Source organism: Anopheles stephensi, chromosome 2, assembly GCF_013141755.1.
Source record: "Anopheles stephensi strain Indian chromosome 2, UCI_ANSTEP_V1.0, whole genome shotgun sequence".
Taxonomy (NCBI): domain Eukaryota; kingdom Metazoa; phylum Arthropoda; class Insecta; order Diptera; family Culicidae; genus Anopheles; species Anopheles stephensi.
The window spans coordinates 10,620,355-10,636,145 of NC_050202.1; the positions used below are offsets into that span (position 1 = coordinate 10,620,355).

Below are 15,791 nucleotides of genomic sequence, written 5' to 3' on the forward strand. Positions count from 1 at the left end.
CAACGGGGTAAGCTCCTCTTCTGTGGGTGATAGCCATCCTTAAGCCGCTTTTCGTGTGTGTATTTTGGTTAAACTGAGCCATTTGCTACGAATGATCGATTGGAGATATTAATCAGATAAAAACGTGGTGGTGGGTACCATAGTCGCTTCCTTTTTGGACGAAACGCAACACATCAAGAATTTTACCATACGTCTTCGTCATCGATACAGCAAAGGCAAAGTTTGGTACGAAGTGGTTCGCGTTGAAGTGGTTTTGCCATACCCTGGTTCCTACTGGCTGTAGTATCAATATTTGAAGAGTGAGTCAGCCTTGTACTCTCCCGGAGCTGTCGAAATGGTAATTATAACAGCAGGTAAAGAGTGGAGTTAGGAAGTAGAAATATCTGAAGAGCGAAATGTTTCACAAACGCTTGGCAGCTAAGGTTTCAACAATTTTTAAGCTGCAGACGTCACCGCCTGAAGTGCTCGTAATCCGAAGCACCTACGCAGACGAGCGCCCCAGAGCGAGTTGCTGCAAGTTACTCTACTTTTAACGATGCTCATTATACGCCATGACTGGCTGGAAAGGTAAACAATAGCACTGTGCCTTAAATAGCCACAAAAATCGTGTGACACTCTTGAAAACTATTCGTCCAGCTTCGTTAAGCCGATTTTCGGGGCCCGGTCGACAGAGGACAAATATTGATTCCCGTAAAGCTGTGGAGGATTTGTTTGGTTTTGATTTTGAGCGTGACTTCGAAGTGGCACTTCGAGGATGGGGAGCGGGGCATTCCCTGCTTTCGGTCTTGTTTTTATGGAAAGCTATCCCGACCCCAGGGGGAGGCGAATGGTCAGTAGCAATAGCTTAAGCAAACCGGGAAGAAAGATACTCCCCGGTGAGGATCTACGGTGGCGTAGTGGTAGAAAGTAGACCCAGGGAAGCACTGGACAAAAATGCAGATGAAAATGGACATAATACGCGACACACTCCAGTTTTGCGTGTGTGCATATTCACGCTGGAGATGCTGGGTAGGCTGGGAGGCGCAATTTTAACACCAACGCAACCTTTCCGACCAAAACCCGGCCGTCTAGTAAGTGTTGCGCGTAAGTGGTGGTCGTGCGCAGGTCGTGTGCTGTTGTCATCAAGGCACCGTGTGTGTATGTCCCATTAGCTATGCATGTATTCTGAAGCGTCGCGAGAGTGCCTCCGTTGTTCGATCTCCGCCACCAGCGATCGACGATCGGAACGCGCGGTTTCTTCCTGCTCCAGCAGCAGAGGCAGCAGCCACAGCAGCGCGCCTTCGAGCACGAGCGGGAACCCGTAATATCTTCATTTGTTTAGAAGCGGTGCTCGCGAGTGGTCGTGTATCGTGGCCGTCCGGTGTCGGAGATGTGCATCTCGTGCCTGCCTATCTGTCGTGATAAACCAGTAGTTGATAGTGATCCCAGCAGTCGGGTAGGAGAGTCTGTGTTGAGATAGGAATGGAAGATAGCTAAGCAGAACTGACCTATCGAACAGAGATCAACTCGTACCCCGTCTTTGTGAGTGAGCCTGTGTGTATGCGTGTGCCTGAGAGGAGACGTCATTTAAATTAATTATCATCCACAACAACTTGGCAAAGTCGCCTGTCCGCTGATGGTGATCTCATATAGCTAAACGACTTTTAATTTCTACTCCCTTACGCCCTCCATCTTTCTGAGACGTTTGTAGTGTGCCGTGGATTCGATTAAACTATTCCCACCGCTGAACAGCGAACGACGAGAATGAAAGTGTTAGCAGGCGTTGACAGTGTGGCAGTGTTCTGAGTGGATTATGAATGAATTCATCTTACGTAAAGGTTGTTAGTGTGTGGCGCACCAAAGAGGGTGATAAAAACAAGCGATAGTGTGCGTGTGTGTGTGGCTGGAAATAAGGAAGAATAATCAACGCATTCCTCTGGGGCTGATGTTCGACGGAAGTGACAAGGGGCATTCGGCGCGAAAAGGTGTGACTCAACGAATCGCTTGTGTGTGATATGATTGCAACCGGAGCAAGAAGCGTTTCAGTTGCTACGGGAAACGGTCTCAGCTCGTGCGGGCTGCTGTGACACGTTGCGTGACAGTGTGGTTATATATCATTGTGACACAAGGTTATGGCCGGAGCCGGCATTCGCGCGTGATTCATATCGGTAGCAGCCTCTGGTGGGTGATCTGGAGGAAATTAAAACACAAAAAAATCGTCATACAGCAGCCTCATAATGGATTTATATAAGGTAGGTAGTGGTTAATTACGCCGGAATGCAGTGAGATGAAGGTCTCGGTAATGGTTTCATCGCTGGAACTCATAATTATAGATAGGGTTAGAATACTATTCGTCATGTTGCCCTACTTCACATGTTGAACGAAGATATGGGATAACAAAAAAACCTTACTTGGCTGTCATTTTGATTAAGTACTAGCCTATTTGGTCCACCTATAAGGTTAATGCCCTTAAGAGTCCAAGTTTGGTAATTTTTAAACATTAATTATTCTTGAACAGTAATACGGCTAAGTTGCTCTAATAATATAATAAGCCTCGGACACAAGGCGATTGTTGCCGACCCACATATCTAAAGGTCTTGTGTAGCCTTTTTCAATAAGTAATGCCGAAAGACCCTTTAAGCTGGATTCTTGTGCCCTTTCGTGGAATATCGCACCAACGAAAAAAATCAATTTGTTTAAAGGCTTTCCTGGAATTCCAATGTCTGGGCATCATGTTTCAAGAATTGGGATGAAAGAATGTCGTTATACATCGGGAAGCTGTCTTACTCCAAGTTGTTGATGATGTAGTATAGATGGTAGAAACTTAGATTTCGAATATTTATTTTTTATCCCTTTATAAGGAGGGGATTTATTGATATCAAACTATATAAAATCTTTGAAATATCTTAATTCTAAAACAGCAATAAAAAGCATGGAAATGATAATGTCTGTAGGGTTTTTGGTGACGTTGTCATACACAAGATTCAGACAGAATAAGTTTGTTGATCAACATTGATGAAGCAGCTTTGATTTGTGTGTAATTTTAATTTGTGACTTTAAGATCCCACATTCTTCTTCTTTGTTAGCCTTAGTCTTAGACCTCTTAGGTCTTCTTCTTCTTCTTTCTTGGCCTACCAACCTCTTAGGTTGTGCCTGTCATTGCTGGTTTACTAAACGTATTGATACCGCATAGATGGAGACTCAGTCCTGCGGAAACAACCCCAGATAGGATTTGAATCCCGTTCCTGCCGTGTGAAGACCGGCGCCACTGTTGTATTTTCTACCGGGCTGCCCCACGACCTTTTAGGTCATTCCTGTCATTTCTGACATACTATACTTTTTGGCACCATGAAGTTGGATAGCCAGTCCTCACTACGGGTAAGACTTCTCTAAGACATATCTTTAAAGTTTGATGTCTCTCTTGAAGTCTAAATCCTGGACATCATTATAAGAGCTCATGGAACTCCTAATCTCGTTATTTGTTGAGTGTATTTCATTGCAGAAACATAGACATCCACCAGGTCCAATAACGCTGATGAACAACCTTTTTTAAAACAATTTATTTGGATTACAAACATTAACGTCCGATCGCTCCGAGCGCAAACCTTATTGGAGCATCTCGTATTGTACGCACTATAATGCGATCTCTTCCCATTTACCAAACAAATGATCAGAAAGTGATTACATCAATCTTTTCCAACAGCCCCATCGGAGTTAATGCAAAACAAAGCTGATGTTCATTTTCCATAACCGGGCTGGGGGAGACGAGTAACGCTTTGGGACGAATAAATTTAGCCTGCACTGCCCATGACTGGGACTGTCCGTCCCAGGCGACAGTCGAACGCAAAGAACCATAATAAATTAAAATAGATAAAACCAGTATTGTCACGGTGGTGCGTGTTGCGCAATGCGTCATCGATTTAATAATCTGTGTAGGCTATCTCCTACCAAAATATGTTACGTTTGATTGGCAATATTGAATCGTAAAATCGTTTACAAATTCGGCATTTTGCATTGGTGAAGCTCCGGTCGGGGCTCCATTTTTTGTGTGTGTGTGTTTTTTTTTTCTCACCAAATTCTGCGCGGGTGGAATTTTGGCTCCGGCCAAGGAAGCAAAGGCTATATTCATCAATGAATAGTGGCAAACGAGAGGGGCGAAAACATGCTAATTCTGATGTTTCATGTCCCCATGTCTACACATCCTCTTACAGGCGGACATCTCACTTCGGGGTAGACCATTGCCAGTACCGGGCTGCCAAAACCGTATGGAAATGTTGGGCCCATATTTACGGACCGAGCCGGGGCCATATGCACCCGCGCTCGCGCACAACCGGGCGTATGGAATGGAATCGATTTTCAAAGATTTTGGACGCGCTCGCCGGTCGTTCGGCAAAGTGGTCAAATCGACCGTTATTACACGGATCACGGCTCTGAGCAGTCATCTCCACCCATCAGCGTAAGCCTGAAAAATGACGGCTGCTCAATGGACTGCTTAGGCGCGCGGGTCTCCAGAAGAAGAAAAACAAAAATCAATATTCGCCGACGATCGAGACGCGCTTGTCAACGGCAAGCCTATCTTGCCCGTGCCCGAGTCCGCAACCATTTTGTGGGACTTAGTCGACGTTGTATCTTCATTGCTGGATTCGGATAAGCAGCAGCAGCAGCGCTTTAAACGAAAAACTCCCATCGAGTGCACTCTTAACAACCAGACAGTGGAATTCTACCCCTTTCCCCGGATTTCAACGCCCTCTACCATGCGCTCGAGTGTTATTCGAAAACAATCTCTTACGAACAAGTGCCTCCATAAAGCCCACCCGTCCACCGTGCGCCAACGAGCTGGGTGCTAAATAAACACGACCAGGGCTGAGACTGGGCAGTGTCGCCTAATTTTTTGTCACTTTGCAGCATGATCCGCATCCTACGGACCGAACGCAACGAGAGTGTGTGTGTGTGTGTCGTTCAATATTCATAGAGAGCCAAAACCATTTAATGCCTTTTCGAGCGCCGAGTCACACGGCGTCGTCGCAATAAACATTAGAGAAGGTGGGATGGAGGGAGTGGGGTGAACAGTTTTTATGTGCCTACCCGCGTGGGTGGATGTTGAATTGGCCTCCCAACTCCCTCTCGCGGACCCGATCGACCCACCCCTCCCGCTCGTAGTCTAGTTGCCCGTTTGCTCGGAGTTTTTGGGATGGAAATACTTTCAAATTTAGACGCGAACAGGTTCGAGCTGGAGGACTTCAACGGTCGTTTGACGATTTTTGGCCTTATCTATTATAGCTCGGCATCGGTAACTGCAGGGAGGAGACGGATGGAGGTCGGTTTGATTTTTAATGGATACCAAACGACAACGACGATCATCATCACCATCGCGAAGACCTGACCCCGGGCCGATCTGGGCGGAGAGTTTGCGGAGCAGCAAGTCGTGGCAAGTCCCACGGCCTCTGGCCTGTGGGTAAACCACCCCAGCGCCAGCGCCGACAAAAAGGCAGAAAGGTGTGGCTTTATGGTCCGGGTTTGGTGCGCTACAGCATCCAGGGAACCGAAATGACATAAAAATCACCAAAACGACGCTAGACGCTAGGACATTGATTAGCTCATTACCGGTGTGGCCGTAGGTAGGCGAACGCGTTACGGACGCCTTCTGCATCTTCTCGATCGGCGCTAATCAATAGTGTGACAGAAGAATTGACAGCGACAGGAAATGGTCCGTGTGGCCCCGGTTGTCCCCGCCATGATTCACACCGATACCGAAATTGTGCTCATTGTGACATTTACGGCAAGACAGTTTAACAACAACCACAAAAAAAAAACGATACGACACGGTACCGAACGCCCACCGGACTGCAATCATCGTATGTGGCGCAATTCTGATGACGAACTCCGGTGCCGTGTGTACCTGTCGCGTACTTCACATGACGGATCGGAGTTCTGCTTTTTTTATGGCGCTAGACCTGATTTCGAGCTGGCGCTAGGTACGAATCCGTCAGGATCCGTGGGAGAACACTCGTAAAACGGAGTGTTATAAAAGGGCTTTGTTTTGTATTGCGGAAATGCGGTCACGGTGGGATATTGAAACCGAAGGATTGTGAACCAATTCATGTGGGGCTTACGGTTTGGGGCGTGCAATTTGGGAGTTTTGGTGTCACCGAGCGAGTTGGTCGATTTTAATGTATACGATTGCTGTCCCACTATTGTGATTGTTGTTTATTGTAGCATAACGTCTTAATTTAAGGCAATGTTTGATTGGTTGAAAGAAGTATAATGGGCCGGCAAAGATATAGCTATTGAGAATGGGCGGTTTTGTGGTCCTGTAGTACATGTTTGGAGTTGTCAAATCTCAGATTCTTATTTGGATCGATAACTCCTCCATAGCAAAAGCCTTCTCAATTTATTGCTGAGGATGGTCGAAGTGGATTCGCTGCCTTAAATGTTGTTAGTGTCATATAGAACACAAAGAAATCAATTGAGTCCAATAATCTTACATTCTTCGCCACACTGACAACAGCTACCATGACATAAGGAAGTGGATTGAACAAACTTTAAGATCCCCATGCAAGTGTTTTGGACAGTTAGTTTAGTATAACTGTCAATCTCTGCCATCTATCGCCAGATAAGGCCATCCGAGCACTGAAGTGAAATTGGAGTAGGACTTTCTTACAGTCCATAAAACATAGTTCCTGTTCCTGATACTCGTGTTCTTTATCTTGAGGCAAAAGCTTATCATATGTTTGAACTTCAGCTCTACACTACAAAAGCCTATATGATAGGGAAATTTACTGATTGGAAGTCGCAGCTTAACAGTCGACAAAAACTTTATCTACCTTGGAGTAAAGGTCAGAATTAAATTTGAGCGGTAACACGACTCTGACAAAACGCAGCTGAGCTACTCTTATACGTACACCTCCTAGACATGAACTCCATCCAAAGCTCATGGAATTCTTCTCTTGTCATAATGGAGAGAATAACTCTCACAAGGGGGCAGCACGGTGGTAGATGCGAAAGCGGCCCCGGTCTTCACACGGCAGGACCGGGTTCAAATCCCGTCCAGACCATGATCCAGAGCATCAATAAGTATAGTAAATCAGAAATGGACCTAAGAGGTCGTTAGGCCAAAAAAGACAAAGGAGAAGAACTTTCATAAGGATTCAATGCCTCCAGTCGAATGGATTTAAAGCAGCAATCAAGGAATCCAGAAAGAGTACCGAGACCGAGAAAAATCTGCCGAGGTGATGGAGAAGAAGAAGTTTTGTGGGAAGTCAGCGGCCGCTAAATTGATCTAAAAGCTGTGCTGTATAGAATTGTATTCAGAAAATATTGCACAGCCTCAATATTGCCGAGTGATATAGATTTGCCTGACTCTGGTGGGCTGATCATGTCATGCGAATGGCACCGAACGACTCAGCTCATGGATATGCATGCTGTACAGGAAATTGGGTTCATCGCAACATCCGTGTAGTTTGAAGGACTTCGGCAGTAAAAATTGAGGTAACTTAAATGGTTTATGAAGCTCTAGATCAGTGTGCTATTTTGAATCAAACAGCCACCCAAACGTCAAAATACGTTTATTAAATTCAACATAATGACGATTCTGTTTGAATTCCAAAGCAAAGAGAAATATACAAAACTAACATGTCGCTGATATACTGGTATCTGAAAAATGTAACACCCATCAAAATATCTCTTCCTCTCTCTCTCTCTCTCACTGTCTCCGTGTTCGAAGTTTCGAAACACATGTTTCCTCGATCGTTTTGCCGTCCATTCGCCTTCGGAACCGCCGGGTGGGTTGGGTTGCGGGTGAGTGATCGCACGATTAGATTATGTTTACATGATGAATCACATCCACGAGGCTGTGCCGGGGGCCCCAGTTTTGGCAGCCCGTAACATGCTCGTAATGCATGCTCTCAAATGGACTAATTTTAGTACGTGAGAATTGACACTCGCTTGAGATCGCGCAAGTTAAAACCTCGTCCCGACCATTCGCGCTCGCAGTGCGGCATTATGCGGTGATGATGAGAAACCGTCACCGGGGCGGTCCGGTGGCCGAGGCGACAGCGGCGCCGGTCTTCACACGGCAGGGCCGGGGTTCAAATCCCATCCAGACCGCCTCCCCGTACGAAAGGCTGACTACTTTTCTACGGGTAAAATTAAGTCACAGAAAGCCAGAAATGGCAGGCCGAGACCTCTCGAGGTTGTAGTGCCACAGAAGAAGAAGAAGAAGATGAGAAACCGTAGAGCCCGGAGCAGGAAAATAGTAATCTCAGCTGAAATCGGATGCTGTGAGGAGAGAGAATCGAGAGAGAGAAAGATGAAGCAGACAGAATCGTGTGATAAGTTCTGACGAAGTCCATATATGGGCAAACGGCGCTCGAGAGTCAAATAACCGATTTACAGTCAATGGCTACATCATGATCGGTATTTTTTTCCCCTCATAAAGTATTTGGCTCTTGTTTATTTCCTTGACGCTGTGCGTTATGGGCCATCGACACGTTCTTTATTGCTTTTAATAATTGAAAGACACTGCGTAACTTGATACGCTCAGCGATCGTGCAACGAGACAACAGATGCCCAGAAACACGATACAACCTGCCCACGGATGAATGTCCGACTCTGGCAGAAAATAAAAGCCCTCCTCCCCGCCCGAACGGGAAGCGACAACCGCTCACGTGGCTGCGCTAATGTTTTTCCGACTCGATCATCGGGTCATCCGGTGGCTCTAGTCTAGTCAGTTGCAACATTGTAGCGAACTGTTGCGATGCGAATGTCCTCGCCTTACCCCCGTGTGCACAGGGGGGAAAATTGTCCTCCGATCATCGATCCGAGCTACACCGAACATTTCCTTTTACGGACCTACGGACGACGGCACTGGCTCTAGGGTGCCAGTGGAAACTCAAAAACAAAATCCACACCGATCGTCCGCCAACGGTAGAATGTAGGTCGAGAGAAGAACGTTTTTCGGTCGGAAAATGGTCGGCTTCTCGGCATGTGTTGAGGGTTTTCCCAACCTGTGTGTGTGCTGCATAAGGGATAAACAGGGAGAGACCCTTGAGCGCTGCTCCGTGTACACGGCTTCATATGAATGAAACCGTAAAACCCTTGTTTCGGGAAATGAACGGCAACGATCGCACCGGTCCTGCGCAGACCAGGGTTGGCGCATTCTAGCCAAATATTACTACCATGCCCCGCGTACGCACAGTATAGTGCGGGAAAATCAGTCAGGTTTTGTGTGTGTGTGTGTGACCCAAAGAGTGTGTGTGAGAGAGAGAGCGAGAGAGCGGCTCGCACGTTTTTCGCGTGTTACCAATTTCTGCTATTATTATTTTGATCCCTTTCCGGCCTATCGCGATCGTGCACGGTCGGGTCGGGGATGAGATTTTCAGCTCAATCTAGTCATGTACCGTGCGCTGCCGTCTTGAGACGTGTGGCCGTGTGGGTTTCGTGGTGCGTGCCAGATTTTCTTTTGATCGCTCAACTTCGGTTCGGTTCGGAGGCGTGTTGATGTGCGAGCTGCGATTAGCTCGCGTCAGACACGAGCCAGTAATACCATATAAGGCAGCAAGTGATTGTGTTTTTGAAGGGTAGCTTTTTTTGTGTTCCTTGGTATTTGCCCAAGTGGCGTCGTTTATCAGCTGTAGTGGTTTCACTCAACTCGAGAGCAAGTGAAAATAGTGTGAATGCTTCGGCTAGTCTCCCAACAAGCGACGCGAAAAATTGGATGACCAACTACGAGCAAACGGCAGCTATATGATCGTATCGGAAATGCTACCAGAACTGCTGTTTTCGGGTAAACACCGATTTATCTTGGCCCCGTTCCTTCTCTCCCAGAAAAACAATATTAGCTAAATTTAGCATCAGGCCAGAATGGGCCACAACTACCGGTCACACACCGGCCGTGCGAGATGTCTTGCTGATCTTGATGGGCTGAAAATGATCTAGAATGAAGGCTCTACACCGGGTTTTTTTTTTCTTTGCTGCACGTTCATAAACCATCGAAACACGACAAGCCGCTGCATGCGATTCGCCGTAACGACCAACGGAGCGCGGGAATGTTGGGCACTCCCGATCGAACCACACGGGACCGGTCGGGAATGATGATATGCAACCACTTTGCAACCCCGACCGACACAACCGTACAACCGCACAGCAGAATGTCCCGAGTGTGTGTGTGTGTGTGTGTGTGTGTGTGTGCAGGAAAAAGCTGAATATAGAATTCCGACCGAGAAGTCCATTTTTTGCGTGAAGGGACATTTTTTAAATTTCCCCCGTACCGAAACGGGTCGGTCTGGGCGGGAGTTGAGATTATTTTGCTTGTTGCTGTCCTGCTTCTTCCTCGATAGGAACGGTGGTCCACACGGTGGTGTTTTAGGTGTGTGTTCGGGTTAATTCTTTGCGACGCGGTACACAACGACATTGCGTGTTTGTGCCAAGATTTCGGGTGCATATCGTGCGACTTGGGGTCTTGGCGGTCTGCTGGGGACTTTGAGGACTTCCTGAACCAATTAATAATCGAAGTACGTGGGATCTATGTTTCAGGACCCTAGACTTCCAAGATTTTGTGTCGAGAGTTACTTGTTGAACAAGGCCCAGGAAGTTGCATTGGAAGGAACACTCCTTTCTCTGTTAGTGACTCCCGAACGCTTGAAAATCAACACGTGTTTCCGCTGACATCAGGTACAGAAATTTCCAAATTTGTACATCGCTCATCGTGCGTCCGTGTGAGTGCGTTGCCCATCGCGGAAATCCACCGACGAGGAGCAAACATCGTCTCGAAAGTGGAGTGGTGCTCGTAAAATTTATCACAATATGGAAATTCGTTGTGCGTACCGTGGCCAGCAGCAGCAGCAGCCGCGAGGTGGCAGTAGTTATTTTTGTCCCAGTGAATCAGATGTGTGCTCCAAACGGTCTCATGGACAACCCTGGTGCATGTGAACAACCCGACGGCGGTGATGGCCTGGCTCGTTGTTGAAAACGAGCGCAGTTTTCCGTCCCGAATGCATAGAACGAGCGGTTTTATGCTGCGCCACATATTTGTTGCTCCGGTGGACCTATTTTCGTACTATTGAGGATAATTTGTTCTTGGGGAGATTAACTGATTTTTAGAACTTCTTCATAGAAGAGATACTAATAATTTTCCATTTTTGCTTTTTATTCTCTATAGTTGGAGGTGGCATGCAAGACTTCGCGAAGGATGATCTAGGATTGCTGGGATCGAGCGGCGTCAGTCACGAGAAGGACCCTCTCGTACATACGCACCCACAGCACGATCATCACACCGTGCACCAGAGTCATCTAAGCTCGGCCGGAAGCGGACACTCGGTAGTTGGGCTTGTAGTGGACGAGATTAAGCTAACGCACATACCGGATCTGCTGGAACCGGGCGATGGTGGCAAGTTGGAAGAGTCGGAACGCGATCTATATCCCTGGCATACTGGAGCTAACATTTCGAGTAGATTTCTGTAAGTGCAAAGAGATGGGTGTGAATGGTTTCCCAATCCTAACAGGCCATTCTCACGTCTTTTAGGCGCAGTTCAGATGATCCGTTGATCTCCGGTGGCACCAACGACAATCCGCACGATAATGAGCTTAGTGTGCCCACGGTCAGCCAGTCTATGTGTCCGTCGCCAACCACACCACCAACACCGCCACCACCCAAGCATCGCCACCCGAGCGTCATCCTATCGCCGGACCTGCCGGACGCGACACTCTCGCCCCTACCAACCCCACCGAAGTCGGCCGGCCCAAGGGAGCAACCGGCCAAGCGCACCAACAGTGCTCCTAGGGCGCGCCGAAAGGGACCGCTCAAGCTGCGGTTCCACCACCAGGCACTGCCCCAGGAATATCTGGACCACTATGAGGCAACGCAAAACAGTCTGCAAGCAAAGAAGGACAACCCCGTTGCGTCGAATCAATCGAAACAGTCCCAGCGCCAGCAGCCGGCAAAAGCCAACACCACTACACGGAAGGGTATGATGGAGCGGCAGGCGGCACTGGAGCGTGAGGAGCGCACGAACGAATCGGTTCGCAGCTGGCTGCAGAAGATACTGGAGCTGCAGAAGGAGGGCGTGTCGATGGCACCGCTCAAGGATGAGATCCCACCGGCCCAGACATCTCCGGGCAGTGTGGTGAGCGAAGGTGCCACCGGCAATCAGAACGGTGTTCAGCAGAAAAGGATCGTAAGCTACACGGATCTACCGTACATGGGTGAGATAACGCTCGAGAACTCGAAACCGAGACGTGGACGAAAGCCAAAAAAGGCGGACATTTGCCATTTGATCTACAAGAACTATGGCACCATTCTCCCGGGCACTCCTAGCCGAGAGCTTGGACTGGAGAAAGGGATGCTGCCGAAAGGATGCTCAAAGTCGGTTGCCAGCCTCCTCGAGCGACGTCTCGCGTCGTCCGACGAGAGGAAGCATCTGTGTGGTGGGGACAGTAAACCGTTGGAAGCATCTCAGGAACAGTCTGTCAGTAGGGGACGACGGAAAGAGGAGCCATTGAACTTGTGCGTGCGTGAAGCGGGAACGAATGTTGTGCCGACGGCCGGTGGGGAAACGTTTAGTGTGTCCAGCTCTGAAGAGGATCCGGATGAGGTGTTTGCGTCTTCCTGTCCGACGCCCATTATCACTCCGTCGGACATTTGCACTGATCAAGCGCTGGCTGCCAATATGAAGCTCTCGCTGCCAACGCTGCAGTCCTCGTCGGGGAGCACCACGGAGACTCCGTCGACTGCGGAAACTCCACCCGGCTATATGTATTGGTCGTCCGGGACGAACGGTCTCTTTGCACATCCCATGCCGATGTACAACTCAGCAGCTTCTAGAGAAGCTCACAGCAAGCTGCTGGAAGACCACACCCGCCCAGTAGCTCCTTCTTCCAACGCATCATCACCTCCGATCTCTCCGGATGCTGCGAAAGGCAGTCAGCAGCAGCATCCTCTGCTTGTTCCGAAGCACATATCGCAGCTGATCAAGCACGATAAGCAATCGTCGCCGAGCAGTGCCACCTCACCAGCTGGTCAGCGATCACCCCCGGCCCAGAAACGTAAACGATCGGCCATCTTTATCCCACCGGTGCCGGCGGAGAACAGTCCCAATCCGGCGACGGAGGTGAGCATCTGCAAGTTCAAGTTCACCGGTGGAGCCAAACCGTGTCTGCAGGAGAAGAAGATACTGAGCGTTGACTCGGGCGGTAACTTCCGGTACTATTCCGGCACGGGTGATAAATCGATGCGTGGCTATGAGTTCTTCCCGCGGGAGAGTCTCCAGCAGAGCAGCATCAACGCCACCAGCACGACTGGTGCTTTTCTGAACGCATCCGGTGAACGAATTGCCTGTGACCTACCGCCTCCTTCGTTGGGGTTAAGTAACGATCTGCTTCAAATACCGGAGTTCCCTACATCACCGCAACCGTGCGCATCACTGCCAGGCGATCCATCATCGCCCGTCCCCTGCAACGGTAATCAGCAGCAGTACAGGATGAACGCGACCAACAGTGCGTCGGAGCGAAGGCGCCGGAAAACTCGCCGGGCTACGCAGCGAGAGTCGCTGGAGAAAACGTTCAAGGAGAAAGGTTTTCTGATTCAAACGCAGCAGCTTCAATCGGCCGAAGGTGCGACCTATTGTAAATTCAGACAATTACGCAAATTTACCCGCTATCTCTTCCGAAGCTGGAAAGACTATCTGCCCGGAGAGCTGCAGCAACAGCAGGAGCCGCATTCACACGCACTACCGGATGGAGAACTTACTAGCATTACACTGCCAACGGTCGTCACTTCAACGCGAGATGTACCGCACGACGATCACACCATCGACGAGGAATCGTTGCTGACTTCTTCGACCAGCAGCGTACGAATGGAAACGGTCGAGGTTTGTGAGCATGGGAACTCACCGGATAGGGTAATTCCGTCGAACCATCGCTTGCCAGGACGAAATCAGTCTTCCACGAGTGTTACATCGCAGCACGTCCATTCCGAAACGCTGGTGGTTGAGTCCAGCTACCATCGACACGGAACTCCCTCACCCGTGGTCAACTACCACCGACAAGCGGACGAAGTGAGAAGCGTTCTGCCATAGTAGTGGTGCGTGTTCAACATTATCATCTTCTTCGCTGTTGCCGAAGACACCCAAGACCAAAGAGTATGTTAATTCTAGGTTAGCCACAACGTATAGCCGTAAGTGTCAGCTTCGATCAAACCGGGAACCCTGTTTTTGTTTTTATTTAAATTCTGCTTTTGATGCACCTTCTTCTAAATAAAAAAACACCGCGCTGCAAAGCATGTGCGAATGCTTGCCAATTTCGATGCGTACCGGCTCGAATGCAATCTAGTCTCTCTTTCTCTCTCTCATCGTTCGGTATAATAAGTTAAGCAACTAATATTGTGCCTTTCGTTTAGTAGAAGCATTTCTCGACTGTTAGCAGAATACGCGACGTGGGTTTTTAGCTTATTATTGTTGTTAATTTTCGTAGCTTAATAATATGGTTTTAGTAACTTTAAATCTGCAATGTTTTATTTTATGATGGAATCGTTTCTATCGCCGTGGAAGGGAGGACTTGAAATAACTGGAAGTAAAATAAAGTGATTGACAGAATTAATCGAACAATATTTTTTGGGTTTTGTGCTTATGCTGCACACATCCGATCCGAAGTCAAAAGACACTAAATAATCTATTCAATCGTCTATTCAATAAATCCTTATCCGATGGATAAATTCAGCGATATTTAAATTTAAATTTCAAAATAAATCACACACGTGTTCCTTAACCGCCATGGATCGGTCATTTGCGTACAACGCTTGATCGTACGACGCCCTGTGTACAAGCCTTGCGTACAAGCAAAACTTGCAGATGGCGCACCAAGCGAAACGGTTGAACGGTTTGTGTCTCGGGTGTTGTATTGGATGATGTACTAAAAGTTGGAATAACTTGGATTTATCGTACGGCGGGAGTTCACAACTGTTACTTTTGTTTGATTTATTTCTCGACGTACAGATAGTAATTCACTTCTTATCATACGTTGAAAAAATGTGGAAAAGAAAGACAATTTATAGAACATAATACGAAATTTAAATGTACTAAAAGAACATTTGAACTGTAATTAGTACAGAGTTCTGCATCGTAATAATATGGTTAATTTTTAAAGAAACACAGCATTAAATGTCTCTGTTTTCTAGTAGATTTTATGCTCTTGAAGTGTGACTTTAAAAATTGGTTTAGTAGGACTTTCGACAGGCAATAATTGAAGATTTGTATAATTGGGCAGATGTGGCTGGAGGCGCCCAGTACTTGAAGGAAGTAAAGATTAAAAATAACTCTTTTAATTGGGTTGACACTGTATAAAATATAGCATAAAGGAAACAGAGAGACTAGAAATAATAAATTATGATTCATTTCGTAATAGCCGGTACATAGATTCGCTTACTAACAGTGAATAACGCAAGGAAAATGATAGGCAAGACGATGCTATTTTTCAAGCTTTAATTATTTCAGAGGTAGAAAAATATAAGATTATAATTAACTTTCATTCAAAAACCAGTTAAGTTTCTCACCTGTCTATATGTTTGTAGGCATAAGTATATAGCAATACAGTAGAAGGAAAGAAAAAAAAAGATTTCAAATTTGAATTGATTAAATACACCAGGAATTCCGTGGACATAAACCTGCTAAAAGCAGCGAGGGTTTATACAAACAACTTTTAAATACTTTTATGGAAGCTTGACCGATCAAAACTAGGATGATAGTGAGGTACTATTTCATTCACAACTATATACTATAATTCATAGCGAGTCATCTAATAAGCTCCATGGGCGGATGATT

The 15,791-nt window shown here is 47.3% G+C and overlaps 1 protein-coding gene across 5 annotated transcripts; it reads left to right on the plus strand.

Moving 5' to 3' along the window:
- Nucleotides 1-1,245: 1,245 nt before the first annotated feature.
- Nucleotides 1,246-14,579, plus strand: LOC118503912. 5 transcript variants are annotated; one of them, XM_036037706.1, is made up of 4 exons: nt 1,246-1,521; nt 1,691-2,231; nt 11,138-11,435; nt 11,501-14,579. In XM_036037706.1, the coding sequence occupies exons 3-4, from the start codon at nt 11,149-11,151 to the stop codon at nt 14,049-14,051; spliced, it is 2,838 nt and encodes a 945-aa protein (XP_035893599.1). In that variant the 5' UTR covers nt 1,246-1,521; nt 1,691-2,231; nt 11,138-11,148; the 3' UTR covers nt 14,052-14,579. The 5 variants fall into 5 exon arrangements, with proteins under 5 accessions (XP_035893599.1, XP_035893598.1, XP_035893601.1 ...); XM_036037708.1 differs by lacking the exons at nt 1,246-1,521; nt 1,691-2,231 and adding an exon at nt 9,365-9,763 and having other exon boundaries at nt 11,501-13,587; nt 13,646-14,052; XM_036037705.1 differs by having other exon boundaries at nt 1,246-2,231.
- The last annotated feature ends 1,212 nt before the right edge of the window (nt 14,580-15,791 follow it).

What these genes read in the sequence shown, in the direction of transcription:
- LOC118503912 (XM_036037704.1), top strand. Translation starts at nt 9,724, where the DNA reads ATGATCGTATCGGAAATGCTACCAGAACTGCTGTTTTCGG. An exon ending in ACCAGAACTGCTGTTTTCGG is followed by an intron (nt 9,764 to 11,137) that starts GTAAACACCGAT and finishes TATTCTCTATAG; the next exon opens with TTGGAGGTGGCATGCAAGAC. An exon ending in AACATTTCGAGTAGATTTCT is followed by an intron (nt 11,436 to 11,500) that starts GTAAGTGCAAAG and finishes CACGTCTTTTAG; the next exon opens with GCGCAGTTCAGATGATCCGT.